We start from the raw sequence: 17,936 nt of genomic DNA on the forward strand, positions 1-17,936 counted from the left end.
ATCCACACTGAGGTCCTTCCTATCCCATTATCTCTATGGAAGCACATATATAGCCTTATATACGTGAGAAGAAAGAAAATTCCTCCTTCTTGGGAGACACCTGTCTTGGGAGTTCTTGGTTCTGAGCACACACAGGGTTGAGCATACAAATGGTGCAGTGACTCTTTTGGAAGTCACATTTGTCCCTGAAACTTCAGTCACCTGGAGACTGCATGCCTCATTGCCTGCAGCAGCTCAATCCTGACAGTGTAGAATGAGCTTAGAAATCTCATTTGAGGAACAAAATTTGAATTGAGAGTTTAAACAGCACAATATATTTAATGCTGAAATAATCTTTTTGCAATTTTTGTTGACTGTAGAATTCTTTCTTTCTTTCTTTCTTTCTTTCTTTCTTTCTTTCTTTCTTTCTTTTTTCTTTCTTTTCTTCTTTCTGCTATTGGGCTGTTATAATAATCTTGGTTTGGTTTGGATGTTGTCATGGAAAAGGAAGATAACAGGACTCAGTAAACTAGTACAGCAGTTAGCTGCATATCCCCATTTTTACACAGAAAATTTTTGCTTCTTTTGCTATGCTAACACACTTACACATGATTCCTGGAATCCCTACTACATTCAAATCCACTGCTTTCAGACACACACTCACAAGGCACCAAAACACAAAATCTCTGCATGTCAAAATCAAGCCAGGCCGAAGATGTAAATAGGTGGATATGGCACCAGGTGGATGTGTAATCAGTAATAAGAAATACATAGAGCCCCATAATGAAAAGAAATCCCCCAAATTGTTCAGGATGCCCCCTCCCCCTTCCATTCACTGATTTATTAACCCTGAACAAAGATGTAATTGCAGGGTCTCAGAAACAACTTTTTTCCATTTTTTTTTTTCATTTTTGGCATTTGTTTTGTTTGGCTTTGAATTTCTTAATATCTAGTCACCATTCATTGCCTGTTTTCTTCACTCAGTTGCCCATCTCCCCCCCCCCACCCAAGAAATGAGAGAAGCATTAGCTTCTGAGTCTTAAGGATGAGACCTCTGCATTTTCTTTGCTTGTTTAGGGCAAGAAATGAAGTGCTGCCTCTTTAATTGGCAGAAGCATGCAGGAGGAGCATACCTTTAATTTAGTGTTGGGATACCTCACTTGCACCCTGGCTGTTGTCTTATTGGAGACGGCAGCCTGCCTGAGATCCTCTAGCACTGAAATAATATCATCCAGCACGCATTTCTTATCCTGATTTTTCAACACACACAGATGGGAAAAAGTATAATTATAGCCCTTGTGGTTCACCTTCATTTCCAGCACGGCTCGGTGGGTCTGCAGGATCCCCTCAGCCTGGAGCAAAATATTGTCCCCGGGTGGGGAGAGGAGGATCACCCTGCCATACCTCCCAGGGGTGTGTAAGTCCGAATAGAGCTGGCTTTTGGACTGGTCCAGGGGGAAAAGGCTGCTGGCCAGGCTGCGCTCGATCTTGGCCAGACTGTGGCTGGGAGCGACCAGGCGCTCCAGGTCGCCCTCGGGCTGGAAGCGGTTGAGCGCGCTGAGGCCGAAGGTGATGGTCAGGACTGCGGGCACGGTGAGGAAAAAGACCGGGTGCCGGCTCACGCACAAGCCCAGCCTGTGGCAGAACGACTGGAGCCCTCTGCGAAGCACCTGCCGCAGCATCCTCCACCAGATCCAGCTCGCAGGCGCTCCCGGCCGTCTTAAAAAGCACATGTGACATGTGTAAGCGCCGGGCTACCCCCCACTCCCCTATCCCACCCCCTCCGGGCCAGCCCCCTTCCCCACACCGCCGCCTCCCCACCCCCTCCGCGTTCACCCCCAACCACTCCGCCTGGTCTTTCCTCGGCCCCACCTCCATGCGCTCCTACTACTCTTTCAAACACTGCAGCAAGTTGCAGCAAGGCGGGCAAATATCGACAGCGCGCGTGGGGGCCCGCGGCGGGCGCTGCGGGTGCACCGCGGGGCCCACCTCTCCCCTGCCTCCCCGCGCTCTTGTCGCCTTCCGCGCCCCTCTCACCGCATGAGCAGCGTTCCCTCGGTCTAGCCCTTCATCTCGGTGCTGCAGTCCCCCGGCCTCCCTCGCTGGAGGTGGTTCCGTGCGGAGCGTCCCACAGATGTGGATTTCCTCTCCGTCCTGATGGGGTTCGGTGCCTAACTGGAACCATGTGCCTCGGTGTTGTAAGAAGCAGGCATGTGCCCCATAAGGGGCGGGGGGGGCGGGGAGGAGAGAGACTAGAAGGGAGGGAGCGGTGGTGGTGGGGAGCTAAGCTTTTCTTTTTTTAAGATGCGGGCAGTTATTTTTAGAGTTTTGTTTTCCCTCTTCCCTCCTCGCTGTAGTGAATGGAAGAGGAAACGGGTGAAGGTGCTGCTGGCCCATTGGAACACTGGCAATTAGAGCCTGAGGCGCGGGGCGGGGGGGGGGGGGCGGGGAGGGCGTGGAGGGAGGGAGCTCGAGGGCTCGTGGGGGCAAGCCGCGTTTTTGCCCCTCCAGTTTCCCTGTGCCCTCGAATTCTGCTTTTCTGCTGAAGAAAAGGGAGCAAAGAGGATGATGCTGCATTTTTAACATACCACAAAGCATGCAAGGGATTTCCTTGCAACACCTTCCACGCTGTCATTCCACAGACTAGTGGGCTGCAGCCCAGGGCTGCCAGAGACCCCATCTGTTGGTGGTGCGTTGGGGTTCTAGGAAATCTTTCCTAGCTGTGGTGTTTGGAGGGGAGGCATTTGCCAGTAGCAGTCGCCTATGGCTTGGGGTGTGCGTGTGTGTATGTGTGTGTGCGTCTTGCGTGTTGGTAGTGAAGATCCACAGGCAATGTGTGGTTTCCCATAAAACGTTACATTCACTTTCTGTGCTTGTGAAGTTTAGGACAAAAAGTTCTTAAAGCTGGTTTCAGTTCCCTTCCCCCATTCTCCCTTCCATCAGGTTTACTCTCATACGAAGTGGACCGAGGCTATCTAATTTTCTCTTGGGAGTGGAATTCCAGAAACAAACATTTTGGGACTCCCATCACACAGTTTTTGCCTGAATAAAGAGGACTGTTTGGCCAGGGGGAAGCACACTGGAGTCATTTGATGTGTAAAACTGTGAGTTTACTTCACCACAGAGGGAAGAAAACTCCGACCAGGTACAATTCATCCCTCAGTACCTACCACTGTGAAGATGAGAAACTCTCCCCTGCAGATCCCATCAACTTCAAAAGCTTCAACATTAATAAGTGTGTGTGTGTGTGTGTGTGTGTGTGTGTGTATTTTATTTTTTACTGATGGGACCTTTCACAAGGCCCAATGTTCTGGAAAGAATATGAAGAAGTCTTGAAGACAATTTCTAAATTTGGTTGTGAACTGGAGACCTGCCTTCCAAAGCTTCTGTTCTTTTTGCATTGACTTCGTAGAGAAGATTTTCAAAAGATGATTCATTCACACTTTCTTAATCGTAGTGAAAGGACCTGTTCTTCATCACATACTTAGAGAGGTGCCCATCTATGCATACAAACAAGCTGAAGGACTCATCCTCTTAATAGATGCTTTTTATTTTTGCTAGTGGAATCAATTTTTCAGTTAGGAAACCAATGAGACGGCAGAGAGCTAAAAAACAGGGGCAATGCTTAAGAGTAATAGTTTAAAGGTAGTGTTACATACAAGATGAAAGAAAAATTCCAGCCTTTTAAACTGAAAGTGACCTTGGTGACCGTTCAGTTTGCACCCCCACTGCGGGCAAGAATAGCTTTTATAATATTCCTGATGGCTCTCCACCCAAATCATGCTTCTTTATGGGATTTCTATTCTATTCTATTCTATTCTATTCTATTCTATTCTATTCTATTCTATTCTATTCTTCTATTCTATTCCATTCCACTCTATTTATTTGATGTTTTTTAAAAAAATATTTTATTTATTTATTTGAGAGAGAGAGAGAGAGAGCGCGTGCAAGCGAGCATGAGTGGGGGGAGGGGCGGAGGGAGAGGGAGAAGCAGACTCCCCACTGGGCAGGGAGTCCAACAACATGGGGCTCAATCCCAGGACCCCGAGATCATGACCTGAGGTGAAGGCAGATGCTTAACTGACTGGCCCACCCAGGCACCCCTCTATGTTTTTATATCAGTATGGACTCATGGGTATTTATAAATATTTCTATTGTGTTTGGGTTATAATTCAATACCACTTCATTTACTTTATTGCTCAAATTGTTCCAACTCTGTCCATTGGCTTCTGTCTCCCTTTGAACATAACCCATTATTATTATTGGGTCCTTTAAAAAAAAAAGTATCCCGTACTTTCTTGCACTGTAAGATAGTCCAGGCTTGCCTTGTATCTTTCCTGCCCCAGTACCAGCCATTTCTCTAAGAAGCTCTGGTTTGTTGTATTAGACAGTGGTATTAGGAACAAAAATTGTGCTAAGTGTGCCGCTTGCCATGGTGGTGCTATCACTTCTAAACCTTCTCAACTGACATCAAGGAAATACGTGGCTGTACAGATCTTCCTTGACTTATGCTAGGGTTATGTCCTAATAACCCACTGTAAGTTGAAAATATTGTAAGTTCAAAATGCATTTAATACCCCTGACCTACCAAAATTATAGCTTAGTCTAGCCTACCTTAACATGTTGAGAACACTTGTGTTGGCCTACAGTTGGACAAAATCATTTAATGTAAAGCCTATTTTTTTTTTTTAGACAAAGTAAGTGCACATGTGTATGAGGGTGGGGATGCAGAGTGAAGGGGTGAGAGAGAATCTTAAGCAGGCTCCATATGAAGCCTGACCACAGGGCTCAATCTCACACCCTGAGATCATGACCTGAGCTGAAGTCAAGAGTCGGGCTCTCAACCGACTGAGCTACCCAGGTGTCCCAACATAAAGCCCATTTTAAACTACAGTGTTGGCTATCACATGTAAATTGATTGATTATGGTACTGAAAGTGAACAACAGAATGGTTGTAAGTGCATTGGTTGTTCACCCTCCTAATTGCATGGCTGATGGGGATTTGGGCTCACTGCCATTGCCCAGCATCACCAGAGATTGTCTTACTGCCTGTGGCTAGCAAAATTCAAAGTCTGGTTTCTACTGAATGCTTGCACAGCATCATGAAGTTGAAAAATCATATGTTGAGCTGTTGTAAATTGGGGACCGTCTATATACTAATCTGTGCATGTGTGTATCTATAAATAGTTCCTTATATGGCTCTCCATATCTATATTAAGCTAAACATGAGTTTATACTTATGTCCTCTGATTCTAATCTATTGCCACATGGATCACTGAAGCCTTTTTTCCATGCTTGCCTGGAACCTTTCACTTCAGGTGATTTTTAAATTTCTTTTCTATAATGAAAACATATTTTTATTGGGAAAAAATAGGGGAAAGAAGAAAAGCATGGTTCCTTAATTTTGATACTGTAAAAAGCTAATGTCAAATACTATTATGGCCTTGGTGATGGGTATTAAAGAGGGCACGTTCTGCCTGGAGCACAGGGTGATATGCACAAACAATGAATCATGGAACACTACATCAAAAACTAATGATGTAATGTATGGTGATTAACATAACGATAAAAATTTAAAAAAATACCATTATGGCTTCATTAGAAAGATGAAGTATATGCTCAAAAGAAGAGAAATGTTAGCAATATTCCAGATTAACCTATAGGAAGTTAATTTGCACTAAAATATCACTGGTTATCAATCACATGATAATTCTAGCAAACCTGATTTAAAATAAAGCTTAATATAAAGCGGAAAGCCGTGCATTTAGATGCCAATTAGTAACAACACAAAAATCTTTGCTGTTTGGTACATATGGGTAGTGTCTTTTCTGATATGTGTTGGTCAATATCAGTTTTCAAGACTTGGAACCACGTTGGAATTTATCCGCTTGGCCTTTTGTAGGATAGGACACCAGAAGAACATGAATTTGCACTCAGAATGGCTGAGTTCTAGGCCAATTACACAAGTTACTTCCTGGGTGTTTTGGACAAGACACCTGACTCTCTGATCCTGTTTCCTTATTTGTGAACTTGGATTATGTTCTTTACCCACTTGTCAATTCATCCATATCACTATTCACCAAAACACTGCAATTCTTGTTGTATTAACTAATGCTGTAATGCTAGCGATTGCAACAAATAAACCTCTAAATGTTAGCAGTATAACACAATACAAGTTTCTATCTTGTTCAAGGTAAACAGTCCACTATGGATCTTCCTGCTTAGCAGGAAAATGTAGACCTCAGTTCCACAAGTCATTCATCCACCTTTAACTCCTGGCTTCCAAGGACATTCCTGAGGTCATTTCCTAGCCAGCCAGCTACAAGAGGGAACCAACCTAGAGGATCCCACCGGGGAGGTGTTTTTGGCTCAGTCTGGAATAGCATACATCACGTCCTCTTACATCCTAAGATTAGAATTTCGTTGCAAGAGAGGCTGAATAATGCAGTTTCACACAGAACTCATTCTACCACAGCCATCTCAAGCAATGCTGGCTTTGGGGCTTCAAGAAAATGTTCTTTGAGCTTCTTCTGTGTTAGTTTTAAGGAATTTGCATTGCACCACCAATACTCTTAGTCAGGCCTGTTGGATCTAGGAAAGGCACATTGGAGAGTACAGTTTTAAAGGCAATTTTGGTCTTGATCATTTGGATGTTTCCAGCTGCAACTGTTTTAAACTGTAAGGACATTTCTTATCTAATACAACACAATGTTCCGAAGAATGATAGTTATAGAGCTTGTTAATTTAGAGGTTCAGGGGAGTCATTAAGAACCTAGATCTTCTTTCTCATTCTGCTTTGCCTATCCCCAGAGCATGAGCTTTGTGGTCGTTCTTGTCCACAGACCACACAACCAGATAGAACAAGATCTGGGGGAAGAAGCAGTTGCCTCTTTCTGTGCATCTCTTCTAAGAGTGAAGAAGCCTTCCCCAGAAGACCCCCAACAATCTCCTCTTAAGTCTTATTTCTCATGCCCGTGTCTCAATCAATCACTGGGGAGAGGAACGTAACACAATAATTAGCTTAGACCAATCTGGACTCACTGTGGGCCTGGGAATGGAGCCAGCCTCCTCTCTGAGAACATTGTCATGTGGGAATTTATGTGGGGTTTACTTTGTTAGTTTGTTTTGTTTTCTTTCGTTTTGAACAAGAGTTTCTTTAGGAAGAAGCATAATGTTATGGCAGGGATGTTTGGATGTTGGGCAGCTGACATTAACCTTGGGTATTGAGTTTTTTGGCTTGGAGCAAATTAGTTTCTGGAGACCATACTTTTCTGAAGGGAAAATAGACTCATTATCTGACAAAGGAATTGTTTTTTTGATTTGTAATCCATTTATGTTAATAGTTTTATAATATGACACAGAGGAAGTCCAATGATACTTGATATTTTAAAAATTACCTTTATTTCCTTAGGGTACAAATATTCTTCGGGAAAATCCACTATCTCCAATCGCCATTTTCTGTATGGGTAGGAAATGACAGACTGGAAATGGCTGAGTCTACGCAAGCATCTTTATTTAGTAAAAGCAATAGGACGTTTAGGTAGGATTTGCGTTAATTGATAACCAAAAATTCATCATAAATAAGACTGTGCATCAAATGTGGCTTAGAAGTTCAATCTCCTTGTCATGTTGCTGCACCCTATGTGCCTAAAACAGAAAATAAACACCATTCTCTTTCCAATCGTAAAATAGTCACACTGTGTATCCAAAAAAGGAACAGATAAGTGTAGGCATCCATTATTATACCATTTATAAGTAAATCCTCAGTACCAAATTTTTGCCAGAACTAGTATTTTCCTATGGTGGGATTTAAAATTAAGTTCTGGAGAAGATTTCAAACATCAAGGTTTTCCTTTCTCTTAACTTTTAGTTAGGTTCTCCTCTTGCTTCACCTCTGTATCACTTTGGTTCAGTCATTCCAGATCAATATGCCTTAGATTTACATCTGTAAACTCATGGAAAGTAATAAAATTGGACTAAGTGATCATTACCTTGCCCTTCCGCTATGATTCCATAATCTTCTGGAAGTTGAGTTCATGGGGTTCATTTGCTAGGTTTTCTACATTTTAACAAGGGCAAACTTGCATTCCCTGCTGGAGTCCCTGCCTTGCTTTCCCGTTTACCCTTTGCACAGTATCAAACAGAGAATCCCTGAGGGTTGGGAGTGGCCCAGCACACAGGAGAATGCGAGCTTTGGTGTTAGTCTGGGAAAAGATAGAGAGGCTGGAAAAATACTTGGAATATTGTGGCCACGGGAATAGCTGGACTGAAGATGAAAGACCGCCTGCCAAAACACAGTTCCATGCGGAGACTTATTGGACAGTGCACAAAGATGACATGTGGCTTTGTACACGTTCCATTTTCAATCATTTAAATAAAAATTTTCTAATTTGGGAAGAAGTAGATCATACCTTTTTTTTTTTAAAGATTTTATTTATTTATTTGACAGAAAGAGAGAGAGCACAAGCAGGCGGAGCAGCAGGCAGAGGGAGAAACATGTTCCCTGCTGAGCAAGGAGCCCGACGTGGGGCTCTATCCTAGGGCCCTGGGATCATGACCTGAGCTGAAGGCAGATGCTTAACTGACTGAGCCACCCAGGCACCCCTAGATCTTACTTCTTTTTTTAAAATCATCTTTTAATTTTTTTTTCTTAAATCCAAATGTAATACAGATCAATCAGTTGGCTCTACAAAAAAACCCTGAAGGATTTCCCCCAGTTTTGTTCCTTCCCTTTTGTCTTCCCTTCTTGCCTTCTTTCCAGTAGTAATTTTATTTTTTTTTTTTTTTTTTTTTTTTTTTTAATGTTCCTAGCAAGGCCTTCTTGAAATTACTCTGAAAAACTTATTTCTCTCTTCTGGTTGAACTCAGTAGTATACTTCTCTCATATTGTTTGTTATAAAGTTACACCTTTTCCAAAAGGTGTGGTGCTCATAATCAAATAGAGTTGGTGGTTATCAGCCTGGGATTTTAGTGGTGTTACGGCACCCAGAGAGAAACCTACTCCTAAAGGACAAGTTGCTCATTAATTTCAGGTCTGACCATGAAAATGCATCCTATTTCCTGACAAGGCAGTTCTCCCATCAGATCGTGGAAAAGAAAGAATCTTATGAAGCCAATTGTTCTGTGGAAGTGAGCATCAGATTCACTATGGAAGAGCTCTACTGTAGTGGGAAAGCATTAGGGAGGTCGCCCCGTGTTACAACTCCACATTTATTGTTACATCATCAGATACCAACATTGATATCATCACAGACAGCAACAGAAGATAACACTCCCTAGCTCTGTCTTTGCCCCGTTCGGTCGAGAGAAAGAGATATGTTAAGTACCAATAAGAGGGGCGCCTGGGTGGCTGAGTCATTAAGTGTCTGCCTTCTGCTCAGGTCATGATCCCAGGGTCCTGGGATCAAGCCCCGCATCGGGCTCCCTGCTCAGCGGGAAGCCTGCTTCTCTCTCTCCCACTCCCCCTGCTTGTGTTCCTACTCTTGCTGTGTCTCTCTGTCAAATAAAATCTTAAAAAAAAAAAAAAGTACCAAGAAGAGGACTTGGGGAAGAGGCAGAAGGGTCACATAAAATCACGGTCTATCCCAGCAGGGAGGAGGATTGTACCACTGACATTGTTAAAATGACAATGCATGGTGATAACACAAAGCAGACCAAATTTTAGTCAGTTTTATCATTTTTTAAAATTTTCTACAGCCAGTGCCATTACTGCCTACACCTGAGGTAGAGTGCTCCTACTGCCCTACCCTCTCCCACACTTGCTATACCACTGCTCTCAACACTTGGAACTGTGATTTCTGAGTAACTTTACATCCTGCGTATCCAGTGGTGCATATTGCTGAAAAGATTGGGGTGGGTTTGCAGTCAGTATGGAATCACAATACGGAAGACTGAGTTGTTCCGCTCCTATGATTATGCCTGCCCCCTATGAGGCCCCCTTACCCCCACGCAGAATGGTATCAAAATCGAGGGGAGAGAAATGGAAGGGCCTGACCCCTGATGTAACAGGGCCTGCATACAACTTAATTCCAAATAGAGTTCTCTTGCTGAGGAAAACAGGTTCCTTAAAAAAAAAAAAAAAAAAAAAGAAGTGAAATGGCATTAGACAACAGACAAACTCAGACTATTTATAAGTGTGTTTGACATTCAAAAATTTGGTCTTCAGCCTGTCAAACAAGGTGAAGGATTCCACTGTGACCTTTGGGAAATTTTCAGCCTTTTAGCCAGGAAAATCGGTATAAACAAAATGAGTTAATATTCAAATGGAAAAAATAAAAAAAAAGCTTCCTATGACCATTCACATTTATACATAAACAACACATCTCTAGAACACATGTAGACTAAACATCTAGAGATTTAGTTATCTTGTTGACATAGGCAAAATCAATAGGCGTTTATAGAAACTGTGAAGAAATCTTTCTGTGGGTCTTTGTCTTTGGCAAAGTGGCCCTCCTTTGCTGAGCAGCTGTGAAACTTAGGGCAGTCTTTATTCTGTTGTACTGACATAATCTATGCCTCCCTCCTACACAGACTGCAGTCTTCGTGAGGGCAATGCCTGTTACCCTCTGGTCTCATACCTTCAGTTGCTAGCAGGAAACCTCACATACAATAAACACACAATAACGTAATAGCTACTTGACTCATCCCAGAATGGCTCTCCCAAACTGAGAGACATATTAAAAAGAATAAATAAAAACTAAGGAAGATAGAAGTATAAATGTCGCTGAAGATAAGACACAACAAATTACCTTTTGAGCCAGAGGTTTAGTCCTTGTGGTTGATGACATGGGTCTGTACTCCTGTTTGCCTTGTGTCTACTGTCCTTTTATTGTTGTTCCTAAGCATCGCCTTGGCCCTTCTAGCTGCCCTGTCACCAGCCTCAGCCCTCCTGGTATTATCGGATTATCTGCATCTTGGAGTTTACCTTTCCCATTCTCACTTCTGTGCGTTTCTGAGAACTGTTTCTCTTTTTGATGATTTTCAAGGTCTAAACAAAGTTTATTAAAGCTGGAGTATATTCAAGGGCAGGAATAGCAAAAGATGAGGCTGAAAGAATGAACAAGTATGTGAATTAAAGAAGCCTGGAAACTTGGTTCCTTCAACATGCTGACCAAACAGACGCTTCCTGAATAACCAAAATGTGCAAACCCCTCCTATGCCAGTTGTACAGGGTTGCTACTTTCATGGAGCTTATACGGTCGGGGCAGTTAAAGAGTTGGAGTGTTTTCCTCAGACGTATGTGGAGCCACTGAAGTGTTACAGGAACAGATTGGGTTTTAGAATACAGCTGGGCTGACGTGTAAAGAATGAACTGGAAGGTTAAAAGTGAAGACTGGCTGATCTTTACAGGAGGCTGAAACAGTTGTTCGAGCCATGACGAGAGCAGCCTGGACCAGGATCGCACGGACAGGAATGGTGGACGATGAAAGGGTTCGTGAGTTACCTACAAGTGAGAAGAGAAGTGATCTGGTGATGGAGTCAGTGTAGATGTGTATACTAAAAACAGGTAGTGGACCCCCTGAGTGCACCTTTAAAGATAAGCAAGAAAGCAATGACAAAAGCATTTCTGCTCTCTTTCAGGGGTGGTGGTAACAGAGCATAACAGGTATCTGGACTCTGGACACAGACACATCCAGGTTCAAGTCCCTTAACTCCCTACTCTGTCACCTCCGAGTGCTATTGGCTTGGCCAACTTATTTAACCACTGTACACTTTAGCCTTCTCATCTGTAGCCGTGGGGTAAGAAAAGCTCACACCTTGCAGGCGACTGTGTGGATTCAGTGGGATACTGAATGTAAATATTCAAATACATTAACAGAAGCAGGATGCACATTATATGGGGTTCTATAGGAATTATTAGATGTGCTTCTTGCTTTCAAAATAGCTAAAATGAAAGGAAGTACATAATTACTTGAAAGTAAAACATAGATAATTAACTTAAATTAATTTGCATATATTTAAAAGCTGTATCTAAATATATGTAGATATATTTAGATATTATTCATATGATTATAGACACTAGAAGGGATATAGTTTGGGGGGAGAAATTTACAATAATAGGCAGAGAAACAGCTTCGTTGAATGTTTACTGTAAGCTACATATTATGCTTATTATTTTATATTCATTAATTCATTAATTACTAAGGAATCCTTGACATAAATATCTCTTACTCACTATTACAGATACCAGAACTGAGGTTCAGAGGATTAGGAATGACTGGAATTTGAAGGCAGGCTTGCCTACTTCAAAGCCCCTCTTCATTCAGATATTCAGGCTGCTCTGCATTTCTGTGTTCTTAGCCTATCCTGGATATTTCCTTGTTATAAAAAATTGTCTATCTGTTGACTTTTCTTACTTCGCCTATTCATGTATCCAGGGAAAATATTCCACTTGCCTATGTCAGATTTGCCCCAGGAGAGAAAGGGCCTTTGCTTAAAGATTTCCCTTCTCTTAGTAGGAAGGGAAGGCTTTGTATAACAAGCAGAATTCAAAGGTCTTCTCTTCAGGAAATGGATGTAAAAGGAAGACATTGGAATAGGAGACTTAAAAGGAAAAACATGATATACACAATATTGTTTTCAGGTCCTGTGAGATTTCATTCAATTTACATCTCATTCATTTAAGCTTTGGTCTGTTTGGTCAAGGGAGCAAACTTAGTAATTAGTTCTCTCAATTTTTTAGTCATTTCTTGTTTTATGAAGTATAATGCTTTCCTGATGAAAAGACAGCCTCCAGCATATATTTCTTTAAAAAAAAAACAAACCATATATACATACACACGTGCGCAAATTCCATATTTTTACACTTCTATCAAAGTAAAATCTGGGGTGCTTGGGTGGCTCAGTTGGTTTAAGCCTCCAACTCTTGGTTTCTGCCCAGGTCATGATCTCAGGGTCAGGGAATTGAGCCTCAATGTGGGGCTCCTTGCTGAGCTGGGAGTCTGCTTGTCCCCCCTTCCTTCTGTCCCCCCCCAGCTCATGCTTACTTTCTCTCTGTAAAGTAAATAAATAACTCTTAAAAAAATAAAATAAACCACATACACATACGTAATTCCATATTTTTACACTTTTACCAAAGTAAAATCAAATAGTGCATAGACCCTATGATGAAAAGCAAGGATCCCTATTCCATATCTTCTTCCTGCTCTCGGTCCCGCTCCCGAGGGACAACCCCCATCATTTCTTCTTGAAGATTTCTCCGTATCTTTAAACCATATTTATAGAGCTCTATTCCAGGATTAACCACAGTAGACTAAAGTGTCTTTTTATTGCTTCTTTAATGTTCCCACCAAATTAAGTCAATTTGTTTTATAAAACAACTTTTAATTATAGTTACATCTTTATAATACAGTAAATGTACACTATTAAAAATATTAAAATGTTTTCAACTGTATATAATCAATGGCAATAAAAATAGCTACCATTTACATTTATCATAATATAATTTTAGTGCTAAATGGATTTACTCGAATTTATTTAACCATCCCCCTGTTGGTACATACTTGGCTTAACTACAAATTTCTCCCTTTGTAAATGATGCTGAATAAACAAAACTGTTGCTAAATTTGAGCACACACATACTTTGTTTCCTAGACAAAATTTCCTGGCCCAATTTTTTTAAATGTGTTTGTTTGTTCATTTTCATTTTCATTTGTGAAACATTTTGTTAAACTTCCAGAAAGTCTGCACCAATTTATTTTTCTACCACAACATAAATCAGCAAATTTTTCTATAATGGGTCAGATAGTAAATATTTTAGGCTTATGGGCCAAAAGGCAAAATTGAGAATATTAGACAGGTATTTGTATAACAAGAGACAAATACACATTTCCACACATTTTTAATTAATGTAATTCAAAATAATAATAATAACATACAATTTTTATAACTTGAAGCTGCTAATGAAAAGAATGAATTTATTTTTTGGGTAATAACATTTTGTTCAATTGGATATGGTAGGCAGAATAATGAATGACCCATGAATATGTCAACATCCTAATCCTATGTCCTTTATGCTATATGGCAAAAAGGAAGTTGCAGATATAATTGAGGTTATGGATGTTAATATAGGGATAGCAGCTTGGTTTATCCAGGTGGGCCTATTCTAATTAAACAAGCTCTTAAAAACAGAGAGAATGCTTTTAGGCTGAAGTCAGGGAGATGCCGGGGAAGGAGAAATAGAGATTGGAAGCATGAGAGAGAGCAAACCTGTGGCTGGTGGAGGCATGGAAAGCATGAGAAAGAATGTGGGAAGTATCGAGGAGCCCCAGACTGGCCCCTGGCTGACAGAAATAAAGGAAACGAGGGCCCCAGCTTTATAGCCATTGGAATTGCGATTGTCTAACAGTCTGAGTGAGCTTAGACATGGAAGCATTTCCAGAGCTTACAGAAAGGAACACAGCTTTGCTGGCACCTCGATTTTGGCCTTGTGAGATTTTCAGCTGTGAATCCAGGTGAGCTATGCTGTAACTCAGACTTCTGATTCATAAGGCTGTGAAGAAATAAGTGGGTATTGTTTTAAGCTACTAGTTGTGGTCATTTGTTATAGCAGTGATAGAAAATTCATACTTTGGGGTTTCAAATTTAGTGTTCTCGATCATTAAAATTGATTACAAATGTGCATCTGTAAATGTTGATCTGTAATGAGATTTTGTGTATATTTCATCTATGAAATGTCTTTTCCCACAGAGAGGTACTGATACTGATAACCTTCCACGAATGTAGTATTTTAATAGAATATATTCAATCTCTTGGAAGAAATTGATGGATTCTGTTAGGTTCTCGTCTTGATATTTGCTTTTTAACATGTCATTACATTGCAGAGGAATCATGTCCAACTGAAGGTACAGCAGAAGCTTCTTGGTTGCACCATTCAATGGATTATAAAATATGTACATATCCCTTGCCCATTCATGAAGGTAAGAAAAATGCTGCTGTAACTATAGTTTTAGCTCGGAACTGTGGTTTAGCCCACTTTACAATTTGTGTAAAAATGGAGATCCAGCTTATCGTTTTAACTTTTGACAGCACTGGTCTTATAAAGCACTTTGTTATTACTTGCTATTCAACCAAAATCAGTGTTATGGAAATGATTACACTGAAGTATACATTACAAAGGTAAGCACTCTGCCTGTTTCTTAAGGAACATTATCAAGTCCATAGCAAATGTGAATTTCAAAGTTGCTCTATGTTTGATAATAGTGGCTGAAAAAAAATTAAATTCTTGGTCCTAATTTCAAAATCATCCAAGTGACAATGGTTAAATCCACAAGAGTACATGAAGTTCATTATTGACACAACTGGTTCGACAACATAGATTCAAATACTTTTGGCAGAGGACCTGCAGATGAATGATACAATGAATAACCATAGGCTTTAAACACCTTACCTTTTCATAAGCTTTGTGAATTTGTGGGGGGAAAAAAGCCCTTTTTTTGCTTCACACATATTTTTACCACTATCAGTTTTAACACATCTTAGCCGATTCCACTTCAGGTTGTTGTGTATGAGTGTTTTCTCAACTTCTTTGAAACTATTTCCACCTGTACTTGCTCCACACAGATTATTCACAAAGGTCACTTTTCAGTCACTCCAAATGCATCATTGACTTCACTAATAAGCAACAACCAACCAGTATTGTCAATATCTTTTGACTAATGAAGAGCCAAGGAAAACCACTCAAGATAATTTGCCTTGTTTTTAATTGACTATTGATGTTGCTTCCAATGTTTTCAACTCTTTGAGCAACTGTTCTTGCCAAATAGTTGACAATCTTAACTACTTTCTCTGGCTACATTTCTTTAATTGATAAGTCAACATCAGTAAATGTGTTCTCTTGTTTGGCTAATAAATGAGCTGCTCAGAAATTTAGTTGCAGCCTCATTTTTGTTTTTTATTTTTGTGAAGAAATTCTGTTGTAATGAGACGTTTTATTTAAATGTTTCTACTTTTTTCCCGATTGTTGTTTTCCCATGAATTGGGAGATGTAAATGCGTAGTATGGAAATATCAACACTTATTTAGCATTGTGATAGTGTCCTTGCTTAATACAAAGATATGTTGCCATCTAATTTGATAATGAAATAATCCACACTCTACTGTACCTTAAGACTGAATTATTCAAAGTCCACTATTTTCTTCTTTTTACAACACATACATGAGTAATAAAACAAATGTTGTGGTGCAGCGATAGGCATAGCACCAGAAATATTGTAGAATTATAACTGTGATTTGTAGTGAACCAAGCAGCTGTGCAAAGCAGTGAGCATGCAACATACGGTCTGTGTCACAACTACTCAACTCTTGTTGGAGCACAAAAGCAGCCCCAGGCAATGGGTAAATGAATGAGCCTGGCTATATTCTAATAAAACTTTAATTAGGGACACTTAACATTTAAGTCTTATATAATTTTCACATGCCATAGATTACTACTTTTCTTTTGATTTTACTCCAGCAGTTTAAAAAGGAAAAACTCATTCTTAGCTCGTAATCTTTATAAAAACAGAAAGAAGTCTGGATTTGGCTTTTGTGCTGGAGTTTGCAGACCCCCCATACTAGAGGAATATGTTTTAATAAAAAAATCAAAATATTTAGATAAGCTGAAACCATGAAATATTCACCATCTCTGTCTTTTTGTGATTTACTTCAGTGGGAAATAGTAGGGAAGAATGGGTATTATGGAGGTGAAAGGAAAAGACATGTTCACTTCTTTCTCAGGGCACATCTGCTTACAAACAAACTAATAAACTAAATTCTGTGTCTAGTATGAATAGGGGCACTAGAATAATGTAGATGAAAAGTGACATTTGGATGTCTTCCCCTTATGTTTTCTTTTTAAGTGGGGGGAAAAGCTTCAAATCAAGAATGTGAGAATGTTTGTGGAGAAAAACATCACACATCTAGAAATAAAGGAATCATTCCCACCATGATTCTCTGTGGTTACTATGTGACTTCTGTTTTTTATCATTTGCACAAATGACAAAATTTGTCCTGTCATTTTTATTCATATTCTTCTCTAAAAGTACAAATAAGGAAAATTTATTTACATTAATATCTAAGTCCTTATTTTGATATCATTTTCAAAATGATATCATAAAAATAAAAGAGCTGTTTGTTCCAAAGTGGGGCTTTAAGCAGAGATGGAGCCGCTTAGTGTTTAAAGCATTGGAATGGGAGACCTGGTAGCTGCTGCCATTCCACTTCCATCATTGACCCACCTACTCCTAGAGCCCTCCCTGTTCCCCTCTAAGCCTGTCTTTATGTAGTGATGTAACACTGCATTTGTTAATGATGTTAATTATAAGTAATATATATGGGACCCTTATTAAGAGCCAGGATCTTTGCATATACTGTTTTACTTAACCCTCACAAAAGTCCTGGGTGGGCAGTATCAATTGTTATACCTTTCCAGAAGAATTGAGGCTCCAAGAGGATACGTTACTTTCTTAAGGTCTCATAGCCACTAGATGGCAGAGCCTGGATTCAAATTCAGGTCTATCTTGCCTATATCATGATTCTGAAGAGAAAGCAGATAAGGCAAATGAAAAAATCACAACTATCTAAAAAGAATTAGCCTGCCATTAAGTGATCTATCATTTCCTTCAGCTCTCAATTATTAATTAGTTAGGCATCCAAGACAAGAGTCAATTATAATGACAAGTATTTCTACTGTCAATGGAACTGTTATTTGGTAGCCTCTTCTGAAGTTAAATCTCAGATAAAATGTGTAATAGACAGAACATATTGATGTAGCTTCCTGGTTAAAATATAAATACTATTTTGTACTATGCAATCCAGTTGATTGCAATAAATTGAGTATATAATAATTATTTCAGAATCAAAATGATCTTTTGAGTGGCCATGTTAGGTTGCAAGACCATCAACAGAAAACTCAGGGTCTTGGATGCCTTGTCGTTTCTTATAAGAAATTTTACAGGGTAGAATTCAGTGTTTGGTTGG

General features: G+C 40.2%; 1 protein-coding gene across 1 annotated transcript in view; it reads right to left on the minus strand.

The window, feature by feature from the left end:
• The window catches only part of PTCHD4 (patched domain containing 4), a 181,048-nt gene extending 179,336 nt beyond the window's left edge, over positions 1-1,712 (minus strand). The window contains exon 1 of the mRNA XM_025890636.1: positions 1,287-1,712. Coding sequence (XP_025746421.1) covers positions 1,287-1,712 — 426 coding nt within the window. The remainder of the gene's footprint in view (positions 1-1,286) is intronic.
• Between the last annotated feature and the right edge of the window lie 16,224 nt (positions 1,713-17,936).

The sequence above is a fragment of the Callorhinus ursinus genome, unplaced genomic scaffold, assembly GCF_003265705.2.
Source record: "Callorhinus ursinus isolate GAN/ISIS: 27379988/994484 unplaced genomic scaffold, GSC_fseal_2.0 scaffold22, whole genome shotgun sequence".
NCBI lineage: Eukaryota > Metazoa > Chordata > Mammalia > Carnivora > Otariidae > Callorhinus > Callorhinus ursinus.